The sequence below is a fragment of the Leucopleurus acutus genome, assembly GCF_964270905.1.
Source record: "Leucopleurus acutus genome assembly, chromosome: 2".
Taxonomy (NCBI): Eukaryota; Metazoa; Chordata; class Mammalia; order Artiodactyla; family Delphinidae; genus Leucopleurus; species Leucopleurus acutus.
The window spans coordinates 118,909,190-118,929,569 of record NC_139143.1 but is presented as its reverse complement, the minus strand read 5'-3'; the positions used below and the strand labels follow the sequence as shown (position 1 = coordinate 118,929,569).

At 42.3% G+C, this 20,380-nt stretch overlaps 1 protein-coding gene across 5 annotated transcripts in view; it reads right to left on the bottom strand.

Moving 5' to 3' along the window:
• Positions 1 to 20,380, bottom strand: part of MCOLN2 (mucolipin TRP cation channel 2) — a gene marked incomplete at its 5' end in the record, with an annotated part of 60,818 nt that overhangs the window by 29,147 nt on the left and 11,291 nt on the right. For all 5 annotated transcript variants that reach the window (XM_082860507.1, XM_082860509.1, XM_082860511.1 and 2 more), the window contains 5 exons: positions 26 to 122; positions 227 to 311; positions 7,427 to 7,580; positions 9,346 to 9,519; positions 16,432 to 16,591. In XM_082860507.1, the coding sequence (XP_082716633.1) occupies positions 26 to 122; positions 227 to 311; positions 7,427 to 7,580; positions 9,346 to 9,519; positions 16,432 to 16,591 (670 nt within the window). The remainder of the gene's footprint in view (positions 1 to 25; positions 123 to 226; positions 312 to 7,426; positions 7,581 to 9,345; positions 9,520 to 16,431; positions 16,592 to 20,380) is intronic.

Here is a 20,380-nt window from a genome sequence, read left to right as displayed (position 1 = left end):
ATGGCTTAATAAAATAGACACTTGCCGTATTCTGAAAGATGTAACAGTCTGGTAGCTCTCGGGAATGAATCGTCTGCAGGTCAATGCCTTTGAGATGAAAGGAGATTTCAACTTGCAAGAGGCTGAATAGAAAATATTACAAGGTATAAATTGCCACAGTCTTCCTCCCCTACTCTCCTTTCCCCATCTGCGTCTCCTGGGCAATGAGACTCGAAAGCATATTTACCGATAAAATGCCAGTCTGAAGAATGATGAGTTCTTCCAGTCCTGAGGGTTCTTGGAGAGGGTCTGGAGGTCTAGGTGAATGCAGTCTAGGGCCATGAAAAAACCACAGTGACTGTCAGGCAAGAATCAGATGCTAAAACCAGTGGGCCGAAGTGTGATGAGAGCAGAGGACTCAACAAGTTCCAAAGCATCTCTCCACAGAATACTTGTTAATCACAACAGGGAGACCAGTAACTTTACAGTGGGGAACCTGGCAGATCCCACCCTAGCCACGTGATCAAAGTTAACATCACCAGGATTGAGATAAAGAGACATCATGTGCCTCCTGAAATAACGTACCATTTGTGTGGTATTTCTGCCCCAAATGCATAACCTCAATCTAGGCACAAAGAAACAGGAAAACTAGGGGCTTCCCTGGTGGCGCAGTGGTTAAGAATCCGCCTGCCAATATAGGCGACACGGGTTCGACCCCTGGTCTGGGAAGATCCCACATGCCATGGAACAACTAAGCCCGTGCGCCACAACTACTGAAGCCCGCATGCCTAGAGCCCGTGCTCCGCAGAAAAGAGAAGCCACGGCAATGAGAAGCCCGCGCACCGCAACGAAGAGTAGCCCCCGCTCGCCGCCAACTAGAGAAAGCCCACGTGCAGCAGCGAAGACCCAGCACAGCCAAAACTAAATTAATTAATTAAAAAAAAAAAAAAAAAAAACACGGCTTCCCTGGTGGCGCGGTGGTTGGGAGCCCGCCTGCCGATGCAGGGGACGCGGGTTCGTGCCCCGGTCCGGGAATATCCCACATGCCGTGGAGCGGCTGGGCCCGTGGGCCATGGCCGCTGAGCCTGCGCGTCCGGAGCCTGCGCCGGAGCCGGTGCTCCGCAACGGGAGGGGCCTCAACAGTGAGAGGCCCGCGTACAACAAAAAACAGGAAAACTCAAGGGAGGGACATTCTACTCTTTAAAAATGTCAAGGTCATTTAAAAAAAAAAAAAAAGCCAAGAACCCAATTTTTCTCCAGATTATAGGAGACTAAAGATACATGACAACTAAATGCAATATGTGATCCTGGACCAGGCAGGTTAAGCATGGCTTTTGCTGTAGATAATGTTAGGGCAGTTGATGAAATATGAATAGGGTCTGTAGATTATAGTATCACATCCACGTTAACTCATGCTTTTGAGCACTGTTCGGTGGTTATGAGGAGCACGTTCTTGTTTGGGGAGATGCACACAAGTATTTAGAGGTAGGGGCCTTGTGTCTGCACCTTCGTCTCATAGATTTCAGGAGAAATTTTTTTATGTAGGAAGAATGATAAAGCAAATGTGGTAAAATGTTAGCATTTGGGAAAGTTAGACGAAAGCCATACAAGGACATCTTTGTGCTATCTGGCAACTTTTCTGTTTAGTCCGATACTTTTCCAAAAAAAATAAAAAATAAGAGAAAGAAAGGAACTTAGATTGTATTCAAATAAAAATAAATCATGAGCTGTAAACTATAAAAGAATGATTCCAAGAGCCGCACATAAAAATTAGTCTCATTATTGTGTAGCCTAACACCTTGGCAGGAAACCGAGGAGATCTGGAGACAATGAACACCTTTCATGGTCAACGCCCTTCAAGGTCACTCAGCCCTGATGCCAGAACTGGTGTGAACCAGCCTGGCTGACTCTCACCTGGGCTGCTGCTGGCCCCTTTGTGCTTCCTCAAGAATGGAAAAGTCAGGGCCTCCTGCAGTGCCTGACACTCAGTAGGTGCTTGAGAACCCGGGTAGGCCCTATGGCTTGTTCTCTGAGAATCTTCTCTCACAATTTGACTCTTTATTTGCTTATCTATCTCCTCAACTAGAAGATAAGGTGCTTGAGAGCAAGGGCACAACTGCTGTGGCCGTTGAACACCCATTGCCTAGCATATAGGACACTCAAAATATGGAGGACACACTTACATTTTATGACAATCAGGTATCCTGGGCCAAAAACAAGGACACGGAGCTGAATGGACAGCTCAACAGCCACAGTATTTAAGAAAGGCAGGTGTCAGAGGGGGTGCCTCCCTGTGTTTGGCAAATGGACCATGAGTATCAAGAAACAATTCAATGTTGGTTTTCCTGACTGGGCCTTGATTGATACAGTGAGGGCAGTTGATCAAAAGAAGCTTTTTTTATAGGAAACTAAAGATAGGATGATACAGATAGCAAAAACATACAGGGACTTACTCTCTGCCAGGCACTGTGCTCGGGGCTTTATAGGTTCTCTCATTTAATGCATCATCCTGTTTAACCCCCCGAAGCAACCTTGTGAGAGATACACTATTGTTGCCATTTTATAGATGGACAAACCAAGGCACAGAGAGGCCAAGAAACTTCCTCAAGGTCACACAGCTAGCTGGTGGCCAACCACAATTTTTTTTTTTTTTTTTTTTTTTTTTGCGGTACGCGGGCCTCTCACTGTTGTGACCTCTCCCGTTGCGGAGCACAGGCTCCGGACGCGCAGGCTCAGCAGCCATGGCTCACGGGCCTAGCCGCTCCGCAGCATGTGGGATCTTCCCGGACCAGGGCACGAACCCGTGTCCCCTGCATCGGCAGGCAGATTCTCAACCACTGTGCCACCAGGAAGAAGCCCCTAACCAACCAGAATTTAAATCCACATGTGCTCAGTTCCAGAGCCTGAGCTCTTCACCAGTACACTGATGAGGCTGACCTCTGAGCACCTATTTCGGAAACTCAAAAGGCCCAGGCTCCCTACCTGACTCATTCACTTATTCAGTAAATATTTACTGAAAGCTGTCAGGGGCCAGGCATTGTGCCAGGCACTGAAGGTAGAGCGATGAACGAGACAGACGAGGTCTGTATGGAGCTCACACTGTAGTGGGGGAGATAAACCAAGAGTGAAAAAAAATATACACAGGACAATTTCACGGTGTGCACAGTACTGCCAAGACACAGTGAAGTGATGGAGGTTAAGTGGGTGGGGAGGCCCAACCTGAGGAGGACTGTTGGGAAGGGCTTTGAGGCACTGGGGCTGTTTAAACCGACACCTGAGGGAGGAAGGAGACCCAGCTGAGCACAGATCCAGGGGGAGCGCTCCGGGCAGGACAAAAGTGAGCACTAAGTCCCAGGCAAGAAAGAGCCTGACTTGTTCAACAAACAGCAAGGAGGCAGGACCAGGGAAGCGGGGGCTTGGAGAGACAGGCGGGTGGCCGGTCCTACAGAGACTTGTGGGTTTTATTCTAAAAAGATGGGAAGCCACTCGTGGTTTTTAGCCCAGGGAATGAGATGTCCCAATTTAGCCAATTTTTAAAAAAATATCATTCTGGTTGCTGAGGGGCAGGGCAGGGGGTAGAGACCAGTCCAAGCAAGAGTGGCAGCGGCTTGGACTACAGAGGTGGCAATGGAAATGGAGAAACCAACACATTCAAGTTTGGGGCTTGAGCAACTGGGAATATGATGGCATGATGTGAAAATCTTGGTTTCGTTTTCCGAGATGGGCAAGAGTAGAAAGAAACAGGTTGAGCCAGGGGTGGGGGGTGGAGGAGGCTTGAGATGTTCTGTTTTGGACACAGCAGGTTTGAAATCCCTATTAGAGTCACAGAGGGGGTTGTCAAGTGGCTTGTCAAGCAGCCGGCTGAATGGAGGAGGAGTCTGGAACTCAGGGAGGAACGGAGCTCAGAGATGCGAATTTGGGAGCAGAGAGAGGGAGGCGACTTCGCAGAGCTGAAAGGGGTGGGCCCTGGTGCTGTGGGAGGCCTTTGGCCACGGCCTGGCCTCTGCAGCACCGGGCTGACGGGAAGCCTGCTGGAGGTCCTGTGTGCGGAGGTTTGCAGATGTGTGGCAGTGTGAGCGTGTTCTGCTCTGGCCCGTTTCTCCAGGAGGTATCAGCAGCTGGGACACCGGGGCTCGGCCACAGAAGACCCTGGTGACGGCTGGCAGGATCCAGGTGAGAAAGAAGGGAGAGGCAAGTGCCCGAACCGCTTCTGTAAGGGAGTGATACTGATGGACAGAGGTGTCCAAGCTGGTACAGGGGGCACTGAAGGCTGATGGTGATGGACAGTATAAAATGTGTGAAGCTGGTAAAAGAGAGAGAGGTCTGTGCGAAGTCAAAGACCGCAGCTGCAGAGTACTGAGCCGGCGCCTCCCAAGCTTCATGTGCGTCTATGTCATTCAGGGATCTCGTTAAGATGCAAATTTGGATTCTGCAGGTCTAGGGGGGGCCTGGAGAGTCTGCATGTTTCACAAGCTCCTGGGTGATGCCCATGTTACCGGGTTTAGAGTAGCAAAGACCCACGGTCACTAAATCGCTGCATGACCTTGGCCTAGTCACCAAGCTTGACTGAACATCAGTTTCCTCAACTGTAAAGTGAAGGCCAAACTGAGGCTATTTAAGGCCCTTCTACCTTCAACATTCTTATTCTAAAGTAAAGGAAAAGGAAAAAATAATATTTAAATTAAACTTATCTGGGCAAATGACTGTATTCTGAAAGAAGGAGGAATTTGTTAAAAATCTGTGTGCCAGATACTGTCCTAGGTCTTCTTCTCCTGTATTTCATTCATTCTAAGACATGAATTCACTCCGCTGTACAGTATAAACGAACACAATATGGTAAAGCAACTATACGCCAATAAAAAATTTTTTTAAAATGAAAAAAGACATTAAGTTTTTTCACTTTCAAATGTTTATAAAACAGGTGCGTTTTTTAAAAATTGATGACGGATTCAGAGAAATATGACAGCACATGTTAGTTAATGTTACACTATCTGTAAAATTTGCCTTATAAAAGTCTATTTGATTATTCAGATTCTGTAACTGTAATAGGAGAACTACACTTTAGCTACACGCACATTCAGAACTCTCTGGAGTCTGCCATATCTCATGCTACAGTCATTGCTAATGAGGCCACCAAGCACTTGGTGGCAGCAAAACCTAAGAACTGAGATTTTTTTTTAAAGAATGGCAAAAGCCCCGAGTAAAACATCAAACTTCAAACAGAACAAACTGATATTGGAGTAGCAGCCTCATCACTCAAATGAATCTCATTTACAAGGCAGAACACTCCAGCGAATGAAATAACAACCCTCTCAGAGACAAAGGGAGGGTGGATTCAATATGTTCTTAAAATGACAGGTAAAATGCTGAAATGTTTCATGCTAAGAATACATGGAAAGAAGATAAGAAATTCAAAATCTGCATTATAGAAAGTGAAACACTGTAGTAGAATGATATCCATCTAAATGTTGTAAAAAAAAATTTTTTTTAACAGGATTCATAACAGTACCCCCAGTGAAGCTGAACTGTAAAGCTATAGGTCTAGAGGCAGGGACAGAGGGATATGCCCTCAGCATGAATTAGGGGAAACCCTTAGCTTGAACTGTACAATCAATCGTGCAGCTAAACATAAACCCACCAGGAAAGCAGCACACAGGCAGATCTCTGCGCTGAGCACACTGAAGGATGCTTCTCTTAATCATAAAGATACCGCAAAATTCATAAATAGGTAATCTAGAACAGCTTCTGCTAATTCACCTATTTAAACTATAATGCCACACCAATGAAGTCAAACTCAATCCCTATTTATACCGCCTGCAGGCTTTCTCCAATGTGTCCAAGACAAGAAAGTCTAAAATCCAGTATCAAGCATTTTTAAGATTATTTTTTACACCTTTTGAATAGATACATCAAAAAGTTCTCTTTGATAAGTTATATTTAATTTAATAAGTCAAAAAATATAATTAGCTTGCTTCAACAGTCTCTCTTAAAGTCAAATTAATAGTCAACTTCTCTCCATTTGGTTAAAAATATTCCATATGATGGAAAGGAAATGACCGAGGACACCACTGTCCAATGGTCAGGGAATAAATCCTGCTTTCTGCTCTGTCTCGCCTAGCCACTGATACTGACTTTGGCCACATTTCTTTAATCAATTTTCCAAGAAAAATCAGTTGAGGGAAACAACATATGAATCACTGGAAAATAGTCGTATGATTCATCCAATTAAGGCTCACATTTTTAAGAGGACAAGTGGCCATGGCTCATTTGGAGCAGAGGGTCACTGCACAAGCTTTCAGCTCCACCTCTCAGTACTCCCAGTTACAGGAACTGCCCATGGCGGGGAGCACAGCTGACAGCGCAGGAGAAACATGCAGGGTGAAACTGGATCCGCCCCTGCAGACTGACTACCACACAGATCTCAGGATAGCAGAGCCTGCAGGGCAATAAGATAAGGGACATTTCAAGGCTGCTGGCCACAGAACCAAGCTACTGATGGGTCTCTGGAAGCAACCTGGGGACCCTGACAAGTGCTGGCTTATGGGCTGTTTCTTTTAGAGTCAAGAGGGTAGGACACATTTACTCATGAAAAGATTCTAAACAGGTAGCCTGTGGGAAATGAATTAGAACCTTTACTTCACAGGGATGTTCTTCTATTGTATTACCAAGGCACCTTAAAATCGGGTTATAGGAAATATGGTCAAATGAACTCTGGAGCTCTCTTTTTAATAAAACCACTCCAAATTTACACTGCTACTAGGACCCGGATTTCTGACCTGTTAGCTACTTGAGGAGCCATGACTGGTTAATCTCTGCAACCCCAGTTCATAAAACAGGGAGTGCTTTAGGCGTGATAACTGTACACCAAAGGTTTGTTGAATGAAAGACAAAACCTCCCGAGCCTCAGGTCAGATACTTTGCATTTATATATGGAATGCTTTTAAATTCTTAACAGAATGTCACAAAACAATTCTACTTGATTAGATGTTAACTTTTTGCCAATCTCCAAACAGAGAAAATGAGTTATTAATCACAATTCACCTCTGAAGAGCATTAATATATTTAACAAATGATAAAAGCAAGAGTACCCAGCATTTTCACTCACATTATTTCATTTAACAAATACAGTCTCATTTTTTTTCAAAAAGCCTAATCCCCCCCTCACGGAGGGAAAAAAATTAAACAAACAGGAAACACCTGTGCATTTACCCCCCAAAACCAAAAACCTTGAGTTGCACCAAAGAGATGCACAAATGTTCCTGGTCCTGTCACAGCAGACCCATAGTTTCCTGAGCCAAAGCTCTTTGCAGGCAAACGTTAAAGCCTCAGATAGGTCAGCCGTCACAAAAGCAAAGTTGTTTCATTTGGGCTGACGGCACACGAGGGTGTTTTTTGCTCTTACCTCAGAAGATGATAAAGAAATATAATGAAATTATCACTGTATTACCTATTTCTATGTCGCTGTCAATATTTAGCGTCTCATTAGAAGGAAACATGGTCCCTTTCTTGTAATGCTGCTTACAGACTTTTAATCCAATTCTGTTGTCTTCATTTTCTCCATAACCAAGGGTCCCCAGAGATAAATTCCTTAGCCGATGAAACTATTAAAAATAGTTAAATAAAGATATTTATGAGCTTAACAAGTTTCATCAGAAGTTACAGCACATGGAATATACTTTTAGCTATTTTTTATTGTTTGTCTCATATACCTCAGTAGAACTCCCCAATGTAAAACACCACAAGGTAATTTTCTTGGGTTGAGCAGAAACACACGGCGTCACAGAACGCGAAACTAAAGTGCAGCCAGAGGCTCCCACCTACTCAGAACCAAAGTCAAGGTCCTGCCTATCTCTCTGAACTCCCAGCCCACTACTGGCCACTGGCTCCACCACCCCCCCCCACACCTCCAAAGCCACACTGACCTCCAGGCAGTTCTGGAGCTCTCTAGGCACACTCCTGCCTGGGGCCTTTGCTGTTCCCTCTGCCTAGAAGCCCAGGTACCTATCTGCAAGGTTCACGTCTTCAGACCTTGACTCAAATATTACCGCCTCCATGAGGCCTTTCCTTACCACCCAAAGAAAACTGCAAACATCCATCTCCAGTGCACAGGCACCACCAGGCAGTCCAGTCTCCTCCCCTGCTTTATTCCAGTTATCATTTTCAACATACCTCTGAGGACCCAAGCCATCCACACCCACCGCTTACATTAACACAGCTTTACCATCTGCCTATCTGTACTACCAGGGCTTTACTGGCCCCTATCTTCATTAATATGAATTTATTATTCCAGGAAACTTTTGCCCAGGAACATAAAAATTGCAAGTAAGTGTATTATTTACTTCAGGAACAGCCCAAAACCTCATTTAAATAGATGATCATTTTGAAGATGTAGTCTAATAACTCCCAAGACTCTCTGAACATCCCCCACCAAAACCCTCATCTTGTTATGCCCACCAATCCTAAACTATTATAGGATGATCTTTACTCAGTTCTTATCCAGCTCCCCTCACATTGAAAGACATGCCTTAAACCAGACTTCAAAATCTATAGCCAGACTTTGCACTCTACAACCTATAGAGAATGGTCAAGGGACCATCTCTGCTACCACTGTTAGCAGTGAGCTCAGTCTTGCTTCCCAACATGTGTTTTTTTGTTTGTTTGTTTGTTTGTTTGTTTTGGTGGTGTTTTCAAGGAGTCAGCATTCTGTACTATATTTTTCACTTCTTTTCATCTGTCTGGCTCTCCCCTCTAGAATTAAGCTCTATAAGGACAGGAGTTTTTTCTGTTTTATTCATGCTATATCCCCAATGTCTAGAACAGTACCTGGTACATACTCGGTACCCAAATATTTACTGAATGAGTAAATGAATGAATGAATGAATAAGAAAGAATAAGAATTTCTCTCCTTTAAATATTTTCTTCAGGCCTACCAATCTGGTTTCTCAATACTACCTAGACACAAATATTATCATATCCTACTCCATATTCTTAAAGTTCAGCTAGGCTTATTAATGCTAAGACATCAAAATTGAGATGCTAGAATCTTAGATTTGGTCTCTCATTCATCAAACCTTCTGAGATTATAAACCTACTTTTAGCTATTTGGCTATTTGATCTGCGGTAATCTCCCAATAGTAGCGGGTGGGAAGGGATAAATACAAACATAAATCTTAAAGAAAAACTTAAAATAGGCAAAATCTATTGTGTGGAAATGTAGCTACGGAAAAAGCAATAAACTTTTGGCAGACTATGCAAAACTTAAATCAGAATATGTTAATATATGTATAATTTTTTTCTTTGCTAAGACAGCAAGGTCAAGGATCAACATATTCTCAAAGTATAGGTAAGTCACAACAAAATACTTGCCTGACTAATAGCAAAAAAGATGCTCTCATAGGTGTCCTCTTGAGTATATACACTGCAACTGTATTCATCTTCATCTACACCGGAATATCCTTTCAAAAACAAGTGCTTAAAAGCAACAGTGTTTTCTTCTTTGAAAGCAACCACCAGCTGGTTACTTAAACCAAAACGAACAAGCTAGGAAAGAAAATCAAACAGAAGTATATGAATTTTACCATTTACCAGGGGAGGCGAATGCCTTCTTATTATCATGAATCCTCACCTATAAACATCAGCCAGAAAAATCTCACTGCTTTGGTTTTTACTAATCATATCAATGTCAAAATACAGGAACTCTTTCCCCCCAGAAATAACCTCACCAAGCTAAATCAGCAATTCAAAATAGCATAAAATTAGAAGAAATGAGCACTCCCAGCAACTAACAACCTTACTGGCCTTTAATGATGGAGAAGAAGAGGAAGGAGGAATCCAAGTCAGTTATGTCTGAATCCATTTTCCTTTTTCTTTTTTTATAGTTCTGCTATTTTTTTCTTTTCAAAAAAATTTATTTGAACATAGTTGATTTACAATGTTGCGATAGCTTCAGACGTATGGCAAAGTGATTCAATTTTATATATATATATATATATATATATATATATTCTTTTTTATATTCTCTTCCATTATGGGTTATTACAAGATATTGAGTACAGTTCCCTGTGCTATACAGTAGGTCCTGGTTGGTTATCTAATTTGAATCTATTTTTCTTATACTTGCATTTCAAATTTATTGTTTTCAAAACTGATGGACATTTGAGCCTTGAACAATGCGGGGATTAATTCAAGTATAATTTATAGTCCGACCTGCGAATTCGAGGATTCAACCAACCGTGGATCGTGGGTCATGTAGCATTGTAGTATTTACTACGGAAATACATCCTCGTATAAGTGAACCTGTATGGTTCCAACCTGCTATGTTCAAGGGTCAACTGTGCTTAGTAAACCACTAATTCATGTGCTTGACTGCTATTGGACAGTTAACTCTAAATGATTTCACATTTAGAAATTGTAAGTATTTTAAAAAATCATAACAATGTTTTGCACGTGGCTTTTGAAGAACATTTTTGAAAAGTGGCCTGTATAGTACTTCCTCCAGCTAAGAGGTAATTGCCGTCAAAAGAATTCAATTCCTCTAGCTCTGCAAGAACTCGTATGAGATTTACACCTAAGAGTTCCTGTCTCCAAGATCTACAGCATCAAAGCACCACAAAGGATAACAGGGGTCACTCCACCTCCATGATGTCTACCCAAACATTGTCACCACGCACCCACCTTCTTGTGATAAAACTCCTACTTATCCCTCCTTATACTTATCACAGTACAGGGTTAGATGCCAAGGGTTCTCTTCACCAGGAGTGAATGTATTCTTTCTGCCCTTAAGTTTTCTTCTTGGAATCCAACAAGTAGGGAAAATTAGCAGGCACTAAATGTCTACCCCTCAAACCCAGGAAATTCCATACACAAACAGCCTCTCTCTCCACTCACACTCAAACTCACACTCTGTCACATACTCTTTCGCACTCACTCTCACACACTCTCTCTCACACGTACACCCTCACATGTGCTCTGCTGCTCTCGCTCTCTCTCCTTCTCACATCAACACACATACAGACACACACATGCCATGGCAGAAGTCAAACCTTTATAAACCCTGTCCCACACACCCTTCCCCATCTACCCACTTTATCTGCTCATCTGCTTTATAAGACAATGAGAGTCCAGAAAACTTAACCCAAACCTTCACCATGCTAAGTCACCAAAACAAGTTGGGACTCTGCTATCATGTATGAAACCAGCAAGTTCAACAAGATGACCCTGACATTTGTGTTACCTGCTGTCACTCCATGGTTCAACTACCAGACTTTTCAGATGAAACAAATGTTAATTTGCACCTGCAAACTTACATAATTTTTTTAGTGATTTGTATTTTTTTTTAATTTATTTCATTTATTTTTATTTTTGGCTGGGTTGGGTCTTCGTTGCTGCATGCGGGCTCTGTCTAGTTGCGGCGAGCGGGGGATACTCTTCGTTGTGGTGTGCAGCCTTCTCATTGCAATGGCTTCTCTTGTTGAGGAGCACGGGCTCTAGAGCGCAGGCTCAGTAGTTGTGGCACACGGGCTTAGTTGCTCTGCAGCATGTGGGATCTTCCCGGACCAGGGATCAAACCCTTGTCCCCTGCACTGGCAGGCGGATTCTTAACCACTGCGTCACCAGGGAAGTCCCTGTATTTTTTCTCTTTTAAATTTTGCCTGACTTTTTTAAAAGGCTAAATAATTAAAAATAGTTACCACTTTTCAGCAATTATCACACTCCAGGCACTGTACTAACTGCTTTACACGCACTATCTCCCTTACTAACACAACAATCTTATGAAAATGTTAATACTGTTAACCCCACTTTACATATGTGGAAACTGAGATTCAGTCTCATTACACGGCCCAAGACGCCTAACTAGAATGAAAGCCAGGCCTAAATCCAAAGTCATTTTTATTATGTGACAGGAGTTCCATCTGCTGAAAAATCTGACTTCAGGACTCCTGTTAAAGAATGTAGGTGCCAGCTTTCCAGACCTGCAACTATTGTTTGAGAATGTGCATAGATGACACTCTTTAGCATCGTAGCCTCACCAGATCACATTCCTCAAATACCAAGTCAAAGGACTGAGCCATTGCTTAACCCAGCTATTCTAAGGAAAATATCAGATAAGAAGTCCCACAACATCCAACCTGTGCTCAAAGCTAAGTAACCAAAGGCTAAAGATTCTTTCAAGCATGTGATGTCTATCAATGGTGCCTGTAGGAACTGCCAGAAAAGGAAAGGTCACGTGGCTTTTCAAAAGCTAAAAAAGCAAACCAGGGAAACAATACACACATGATTGTTCGGGGGTTTTATCAAATACTGACATACAAATGAAAAAAAAACTGGTACACACACATGAATCAAGTTCTTCAGTCGAAGTTTACTGAGTGCTTATTCTGTGCCAAGCGGGGATACAAAGTAGACAAGGTTGACACTGCATAGTGCTGGATAACAGCTCTTACGTCCTGAGTGCCAGGCACTGTGCCTAAAATTTGTAACTTTTATGTCTCACTTAATTTCCCAATACCCTCTGAGGGAGATATTACATTAGACTCCACAAGGACAGGGATTTTTCTTTTCTTTTTTCCACTACCATGGGCTCAGGAACTGGAATAGTGGCCATCACAATGTCAGAGTCAAATACCGAATCTGTCCATCCCATTTTATACACCTGCAACCTGAAGTCAGACACTTTATCCAGGTTTAAACAGAAAAAAGTGTGAGAGCGGGGATCCAAACCAGGTTTGTTTGACTCACCTGTTCTCTTGACCACATGGCCTACAACCTCTCAAACTGAAATGCTGCCAACTTAACTCTAGAAGTGGGGAATATTAGAGCCACTCTTCCCACGCTCCTAGCTAAGCTAAAGAAACCCAAAAAGTGAATGGGGAGTGAATAACTCGACCAAGACAGCAGCATTCAATTTGCTGCTATTTTAAGCTACCACCTTATGTAGACTCAAAGCTCATTACCTCCATTTTGGGAATGAGAGAACATGGAGGTATAATCTCTGCCTGGAACCACCCCCATCTGGCATCAAGAACAGGAAGTGTTCCCCATCCTGTTGTTCACAGAACAAGCAAAGATCCACACGTATGGCCCCAAATCAGGTCAGGGGTAGGATTTTCCAAGCAACTCTCAGCAGAGGAGAGAAACCCTGGAGGGAGAGATCATGAGGTCCCCTTCCTGCGATGGCAGAACGAAACACCCCCACAGAGCAAGAGTGAAGAAATGATGGAGGATTGGTCAAATAATTTCATTTTTTAAAAGGGGCTGACAGGGGCTTCCCTGGTGGCGCAGTGGTTGAGAGTCCGCCTGCCGATGCAGGGGACGTGGGTTCATGCCCCGGTCTGGGAAGATCCCGCATGCTGCGGAGCGGCTGGGCCCGTGAGCCATGGCCGCTGAGCCTGCGCGTCCGGAGCCTGTGCTCCGCAGCGGGAGAGGCCACAACAGTGAGAGGCCCGCATACCGCAAAAAAAAAAAAGAAAGGAAGGAGGGAGAGAAACGGTTCCCTGGTAGACACAGGAGGAGGATTCTAGCTTAAGGAATAGCGTCCAAAAAAAAAAGGGGGTGACAGAAAAGTGCATTCTAGCCCCACTAACTAGATCTTAAGATTTGCTGAGGTTATAAGACAGAAAAATAATTACACATTAAGTGCAGCCTGGCAAAGATTGTGAATTTAAGACCTGATTATGAAATCAATGGAGGAGAAAATATTCTGTACCAGGTAAAAACAAGATACCACTCTAATAATATACAAAGAATATGGGAGAGAAAGAGCAGATCTAGCAAAAGAATGTAGACACCTCTCTCAAGATTATAAATCACTGCAGAATGCAGGGTAGGAATGTCTAAAAAAAAAAGTTTCCTTCCCGTCAACTGTGATAAAACAGAACCCATCCCATTAGACTTGAGGATGGAGTGCTAAAAGCGACAGAAAAAGAGGAGAAGGGAAAAGTGGGATTTGAAGGAAAGAAAGATAGTTGAGAAATCTGTTCCAATTACATATCACCCAAGTAGCAAAACTTATTAGAAGGACCCTACAGGGGAACACAAGTTTAATCCACCACAATTTTGTTAGGGGAGGCCGGGTACAGTTACACAAAAAAGTAAATGATCGATTCCCAGAAATATTCTATTAAAAGTGAAATCAGTGATGTGGCCAGCAAGGGGTACTGGTGAACCCAGAAAAAACTACACGTTGAGTGATCAGGCAAGACTTGCAGGGGAGGTGGATTTCAAATAGCACCTGCATGATGAGAGAGAAAAAGAATCCCTCTGGACTTGGAGAGACAACAGGGCAGGGATGAGAATCACTGGGTGGGTCCATCTGTCTGGGATGTGGGGAGGAAACAGGAGATGAAAAGCTGCTGGAAAGGCAAGTTGAAGGAGACTGTGGAAATCTGTGAATTTCAGGCCACAGAGTCAAAATTTTGTTCTGTGGAAAATAGGGCTTTACAGAAGTTTCTGAGCAGGAGAGACACAATAAAAGCATTCTAAGAAAAAATTAATCTGACGTGTATTGAATGGACTGGTGCATATGGAGATAAAAAAGGTAGGCCTAAGATGAATTCCAGAAGCAGCCTAGTTAACTTATGTGTATTCCTCGAGTGCAAACTCTGAAGATCAACATCTAGAAAGAAACAGTATTTGAATAAGAGTGCAGACTCTGGAGCCAGACTGCCAGAGCTCAGATCCCGGCTCTGCCACTTCCTGGCTGAATGGCCATAGGCAAATTACTCAGCTCTTTTTGGTTCAGTTTCCTCATCCATACAGAGCGGGTAAAAACTGAACCTACCTCATGGATTCCAGTGAGGATGGAATGAGCTAACACACATGAAGCACTTACTGTGCCTGGCACATGGAATGGCTAGGCTACATGTGAGCTGTCAGCAGTGGTAACACATTCACAGCTTATACTCCCAAGACAATGCAGAGCATATGAGGTGCTTCAGACACATTTTTAATTAACTAACAATGTAAGAGTTTGTGCTAGAGAGGAGATAGTGAATATGGCAAAACATAAAGAGATACAGTTTTGAAGGAAGACTCCATGGGATTTAGTAGTTAGCAGGACAAAAAAGGTAAGTCAACGAGGGTGATGGTATTTTATGCCTAGGTAAGTTACAATTTTAATAACATTAATAGATCAGAAACTTGAAATGACAGCTGGTTTGGCAAGAGAAGTAATTGGGGAAAAATTAAAATTAACCAAATAACAAAAGGGGACATTATTTCTCCTTCTTCCAAACAATACTAGCAATGCACCTGCTTTGTAGGCAGGTTGCCAAAATTAAAACTTCAAAACCAAGAATTAAAATGGAAACAATTTTCAAAGAAAATAGGGCTTCCCTGGTGGCGCAGTGGTTGAGAGTCCACCTGCCGCTGCAGGGGACACGGGTTCGTGCCCCGGTCCAGGAAGATCCCACGTGCTGCAGAGCGGCTGGGCCCGTGAGCCACGGAGGCCCGCGTACCGCAAAAAAAAGAAAAAAAAGAAAATAGCTAAGCATATACATTTAACACTGGCCCTGCCTCTCATCTTTGTCTCGTTGGAAGTAACTTGTTTACCCTAAAACGTGATGAGCTGGTACAGCATGTCATGCAGTGACAAGACCTCTTTATGAACACAGGATAAAGATGCAACTTCAGTTATGGCAGGAGCCACCTCTCTCATTTCTAAAACTGTAAGGAAGTGATTTTTAGAAAGGTATTTACTTTTGTGTTCCAGAAATCACATCTTTACAAACAGTTGTTACATTGATGACAGAATAATTATTTTCCCATGGAGCCTAATATCCCAAATTAGTACTGTTTTTAAAAGACCGCATGTTTCAAATACAGTTACCTACAGAGAAGCCTCCCTAAAACTGGTTCAGTAGCACAGGCCCAAAAACTAGATGACAACTGATAATAAAGCGCTTAACAATATGAATTTAAGCAAAAGGTCCCAGTGTAGTCTTTAGACACTCCTTATAGTGCCTGGGAAAGGGGATGGGGCGTAGGTAAGGTGGGGGAGTATTTACTTAAGCACTTAGCTACTGATGAAAAGAAAACTTAGCATTCCATAAATCCAAAATCAAAACAGTCCAAAATGCAGATTTCCAAAGTATATTTATATAAGATGTATTTGAATAAAGATAAAAGATTTCAAGAACACAGGTCACTTTGGACTGGGCAGCCTTCACGAGCCCTGTGCCTCATTCAGATATAGAAACCCCACACCCCCTTCAGATCTAGTATTATCTATATTTACAGAACCTGTGAGAGATGACCTCAGAGTCCCTCATTAAAACAAAGTCGGCATCTAAACTGAACTTCGACCTACCACCTGCCCTCCAGAATCAATATAATTTTACAGGTTTATGAACATGAGTGTGGCCTTTTCAGGACAAAAGTCAAGTGGCAGAACATGGGAAAACAGTTTTATCCTGGGGTAAGAAAAAGAACAAATGAACTGATAATATAATTTACCTGTGTGGTGACCATGACTATCTTCAAAATCTGCAAGCCCATTTTCCACGGAATCTGTTGTCTGGCTCGGAATTTTTCACAAGGGTTCATGAAGTAAAACTTCAGGTCTTCTCTCAGACATTCTTCTGTCATCTCAGAATCAAGATGAGCCATTGCATCTCTGCCAAAGAAGATTAATTTTTAAATACACAAAAGAGCCTGTCCATCAGAAAGCTCCTGATTAATACTTTCCATTCACATGCTTTATTCATTCTTACAAGCAAAACTCTCTCCAGCCAGTGAAGTCCTTTTCACTTTAGAAATCTGAAAATGATTCAGGACCTTCTATCACCTGCCTTTACGTATAGCTACCCATCTTGTTCCAAGTGGCCATTACCAAAATTATAAAAATAGGATTTTATTTGCAAGACTTGTCAATTCCTACAGCCTAACAGATAGCATTCACTTGTCACTGGAGTATTAACAAAAACTAGGTGGGATACTTTTGTGATATGCTAGGTGTGAAATCACAGAAATTTAGTACAGACTAATGGAATTAAATTGTTACGGAAATAGAGAATCTCTGTTCTATAACTCTCTGTTCTATGATCCTTGAAAGAAGGATTATGTCTTTTTTTTTTTTGCATGATATATCAGTGATTATGAGATCCCAAATTATAAATATCTTTAAAGTTAAAATAGCATCTCTCTATTTATGCCCAATCATATAATTGTGTCATCCTATATATTAGCAAAATTTTGCCTTTACTATTTCAAGGACTCTGGACTAAGAAATGGGCACATGACTCAAGCTAGGCCAAAAGGAACCAATGAAATGCGGTCACAAGACTGTAATTATAACCAATGGAAGAGATGTGGTCTTTCCACCAAGTAGTCCCCAAAATGGGGTGTGCAAAACAATCCACTAGGAGAATAGAAAATATTAGTACTTCCATTTTATTCTTTATCTTAAAAACAAACAAACAGAAAAACGAGCTCTGCTAATAATAGACCATATAAAATAACAGTGGTCTATAGTAGCATATAATTTATAAATAATATATACACATTGGGGATATGTGCTTAACTTTTACTGTTGAATGCATAATCAGCAAAGTTTGGGGATCACAGACTTAAAGCATAGGCTGAGTCTGGAATTCCTGGAAGTCATCTCACCATCTCGCCTGGAAGCCAGCATAGGAGAGCTTGCCAAAGAGTGGAGCTAACACAGAAGAGCAGTTAAGATTGCCTAATGACAATGTTTGAGTTCCTGGAGCTAGCTGTGCCTGAAGCCATGATTCCAAGACTTTCAAGCTGAGCCAATAAACACTCTTTGGACCTTAAGCCTGTTTCAGTTGGATTTCCGTTTCTTGAAACAGGAAGCATCTTGATGGTAAGTTTAATGAATAAACTCTATTAAGTTTAGCCGATCATTCAAGTTACTCATTTCTTAGAAAGTTTTTATAATTGGGGGTTTTCACCTAAAATATCTTAATGACATTTTTATATTGACTTAGGACCTATGTCATTTAGCTTGACTAACAAATTTAAAAGAAGCTCAAAGAAAAAATAAAAATAGAGACTATATTAAGGCTCATTTTAAGACTTTTTAAGCCTTATACTCAGTTGTTAATGATTTTCTATTTTTAAGTTATTATTTAGACCTCCTATTTCCAGAATTAGTAGGCCAGTTTATTTTGCTGGAAAGAAGAAGGGAGGGAAGGAAGGAGGGAGGGAGGGAGGGAGGGAGAGGGAAAGGAAGGGAAGGACCCATACTGAGAAATGATGGTCACAACCCAGCCCTTTGAGCCTCTTGCCTGGGTGAGCCAGGGAATGTTACACCGTGAGCTTGCTTAGTTCAGGGGGCTCCAGACTGGAATTGCTCTCGTCTCCTAGCAGACGCTCATCCTAGGACTTGGGGAGCTCTAACAAATAACTTGTAAAACACGTTGACTAACGGGTACTAATACATGCCAGGCCCACGAAGAAACCAAGTAGCACGAAGCAGTCAGCTAATTTCAGAAACAGCAGCAACAGGGCCAAGCATATCAGAATCAGAGGCAGATTAGAAAACAACCATGCTTACCATATTTAAAGACATATAGGTAAAAACACCTATAAGAAAACCTTGGGAAAAACAAAAAAAAAATGAAAAATCAATGACCCAAAGGGGTCTCATTTCAAAAGAATAAGAAGACTTTTTAAATGTGTTTGCCCTGCAGCAGCTATAGTTACCTCCTGATTTCATCTAACCAACTTACTGAACACTTCCTGTGCTGAGCGATTTTGCTGGGTGCTCGGGCCACAAAGCTGAATAGATGCTCGGCGTCCAGTAGGAGAGACAGACTTGGGAGTGCAAATTCACAGGTTATCAAATAGCTCAGTGGCTGCTGTACCATAAGTATACAGAGTATTATGGAAGCAGGGGTCTGCCTCTGGGGAGACAGGTTCAGAGCCAGAGGGGGAATCCCGTAACATGTCCTAATACACGGAGTGGCAGGTGCTACGGAGCACTTGATGAAGAGCATTGATCAAGGGAGGCATTTCCAAGAAGAAGGTGGCATCTTATCTGTGCCTAAGAGCCACATCCTCCAATATGAACCTTCAGACCCCTGAGAACACGCCTGTGGAAGCTTCGCGGGCATGTTTGAGTGATACCAAATTCAGCGTTAACCACCATTACCTCAGTGGATCTGGGTTGCTAATGTATTCATCCTGGTGATTCACAATGTCTTTTCATTTAGTAAGATAAAAAGGACATCTGAAAAGTTGTGATAGAACCCTGAGAATAAAGCATGGAAACTCCTCCCCCCAACATACCCTCGGCCTCTAGTGTGAGGAACACTGTACTGAAGAAAGAGGAAGTTGTTTCCTGGAAAACAGTGGCGGGAAACACAGGGTAGTAGGTCAAGTGCTTGGTGAACACCTTGTGAGCCAAGCTCTGACAGAAACATTTTCCTGCCTTCCAGGAGCTCAGTCCAGTGGAAGGGAGAGATGTGAAGAGATAAAACTATAATAAAATGTGTCAAGTGATATAATTGAAGTATGCTTTGAGGGCCCTGGAACAGAGAGAAGGGAATTGATGCAGCCCAATTGCTCCAAGAGGCTTCAAGTAATTCTTCCAGCTGCTGGTTTCCTCAACTAACATGGCCACTCCATGATCAGGAAATGATAACTGCTCTTAATATTACCCTAAGAAACTTGATTAGGAAGGTAAGTCTCGACCAAGAAAAAAAAAGGCAAAGTAGCAGATAACGCACATGGGGATCACTCACTGTATTAAATTATTTACACTAATTATTTAAAAACCTCCCAAAGTTTTTCACTTAGGTGTTTAGAGAACAGCTGCAGTACTCATACCACTGTGGAGAATAAAAAGAAAAATGAAAAAGCTAGCATGAAAACCTTTCCCCTCAAGCGTGCAGGAGCCAATAGCTGAAATATAGGATGGTACTAGTCACATGTGATCAACTGATGATACAACGATAAAAATACAGAAAAAATATTAATGATATTTTGGTTCAAAAATTCTGGTATCTCAAGGAAAATGCAAATGTGTAAGCTTTCTAAACTCTACATTTCTGAAGGCACTTTACTGCCCCACTCTTCTCAATTTGTGGGTTTTCCCTAGTTCTCCAGTAGATGAAGGGTATTAAACATGGGCATGCACAGGTGCACACACAACCACACATCTTATCACTATATCAAAAATACAACAGTGCCGGAAAAAAAAAAAAGTGCCAAGTGAAAAGAGGGGACACTGAAAAACAAAAGAGAGACAGGACAATATCATAAGACTAAAACATTAAAACATTCCTGCATTTGACACATACTTATCCAACACCCTCTAGGGCTGAGCACCAGGCTGGATGTTTGGTACAGGAGGCTTGAAAGCTGCAATCACAACTTGGTAAGCAAGAATTAGATCAGCAGGAGGAATATTGCAACTTCCATCAAAAACGATGAAAAT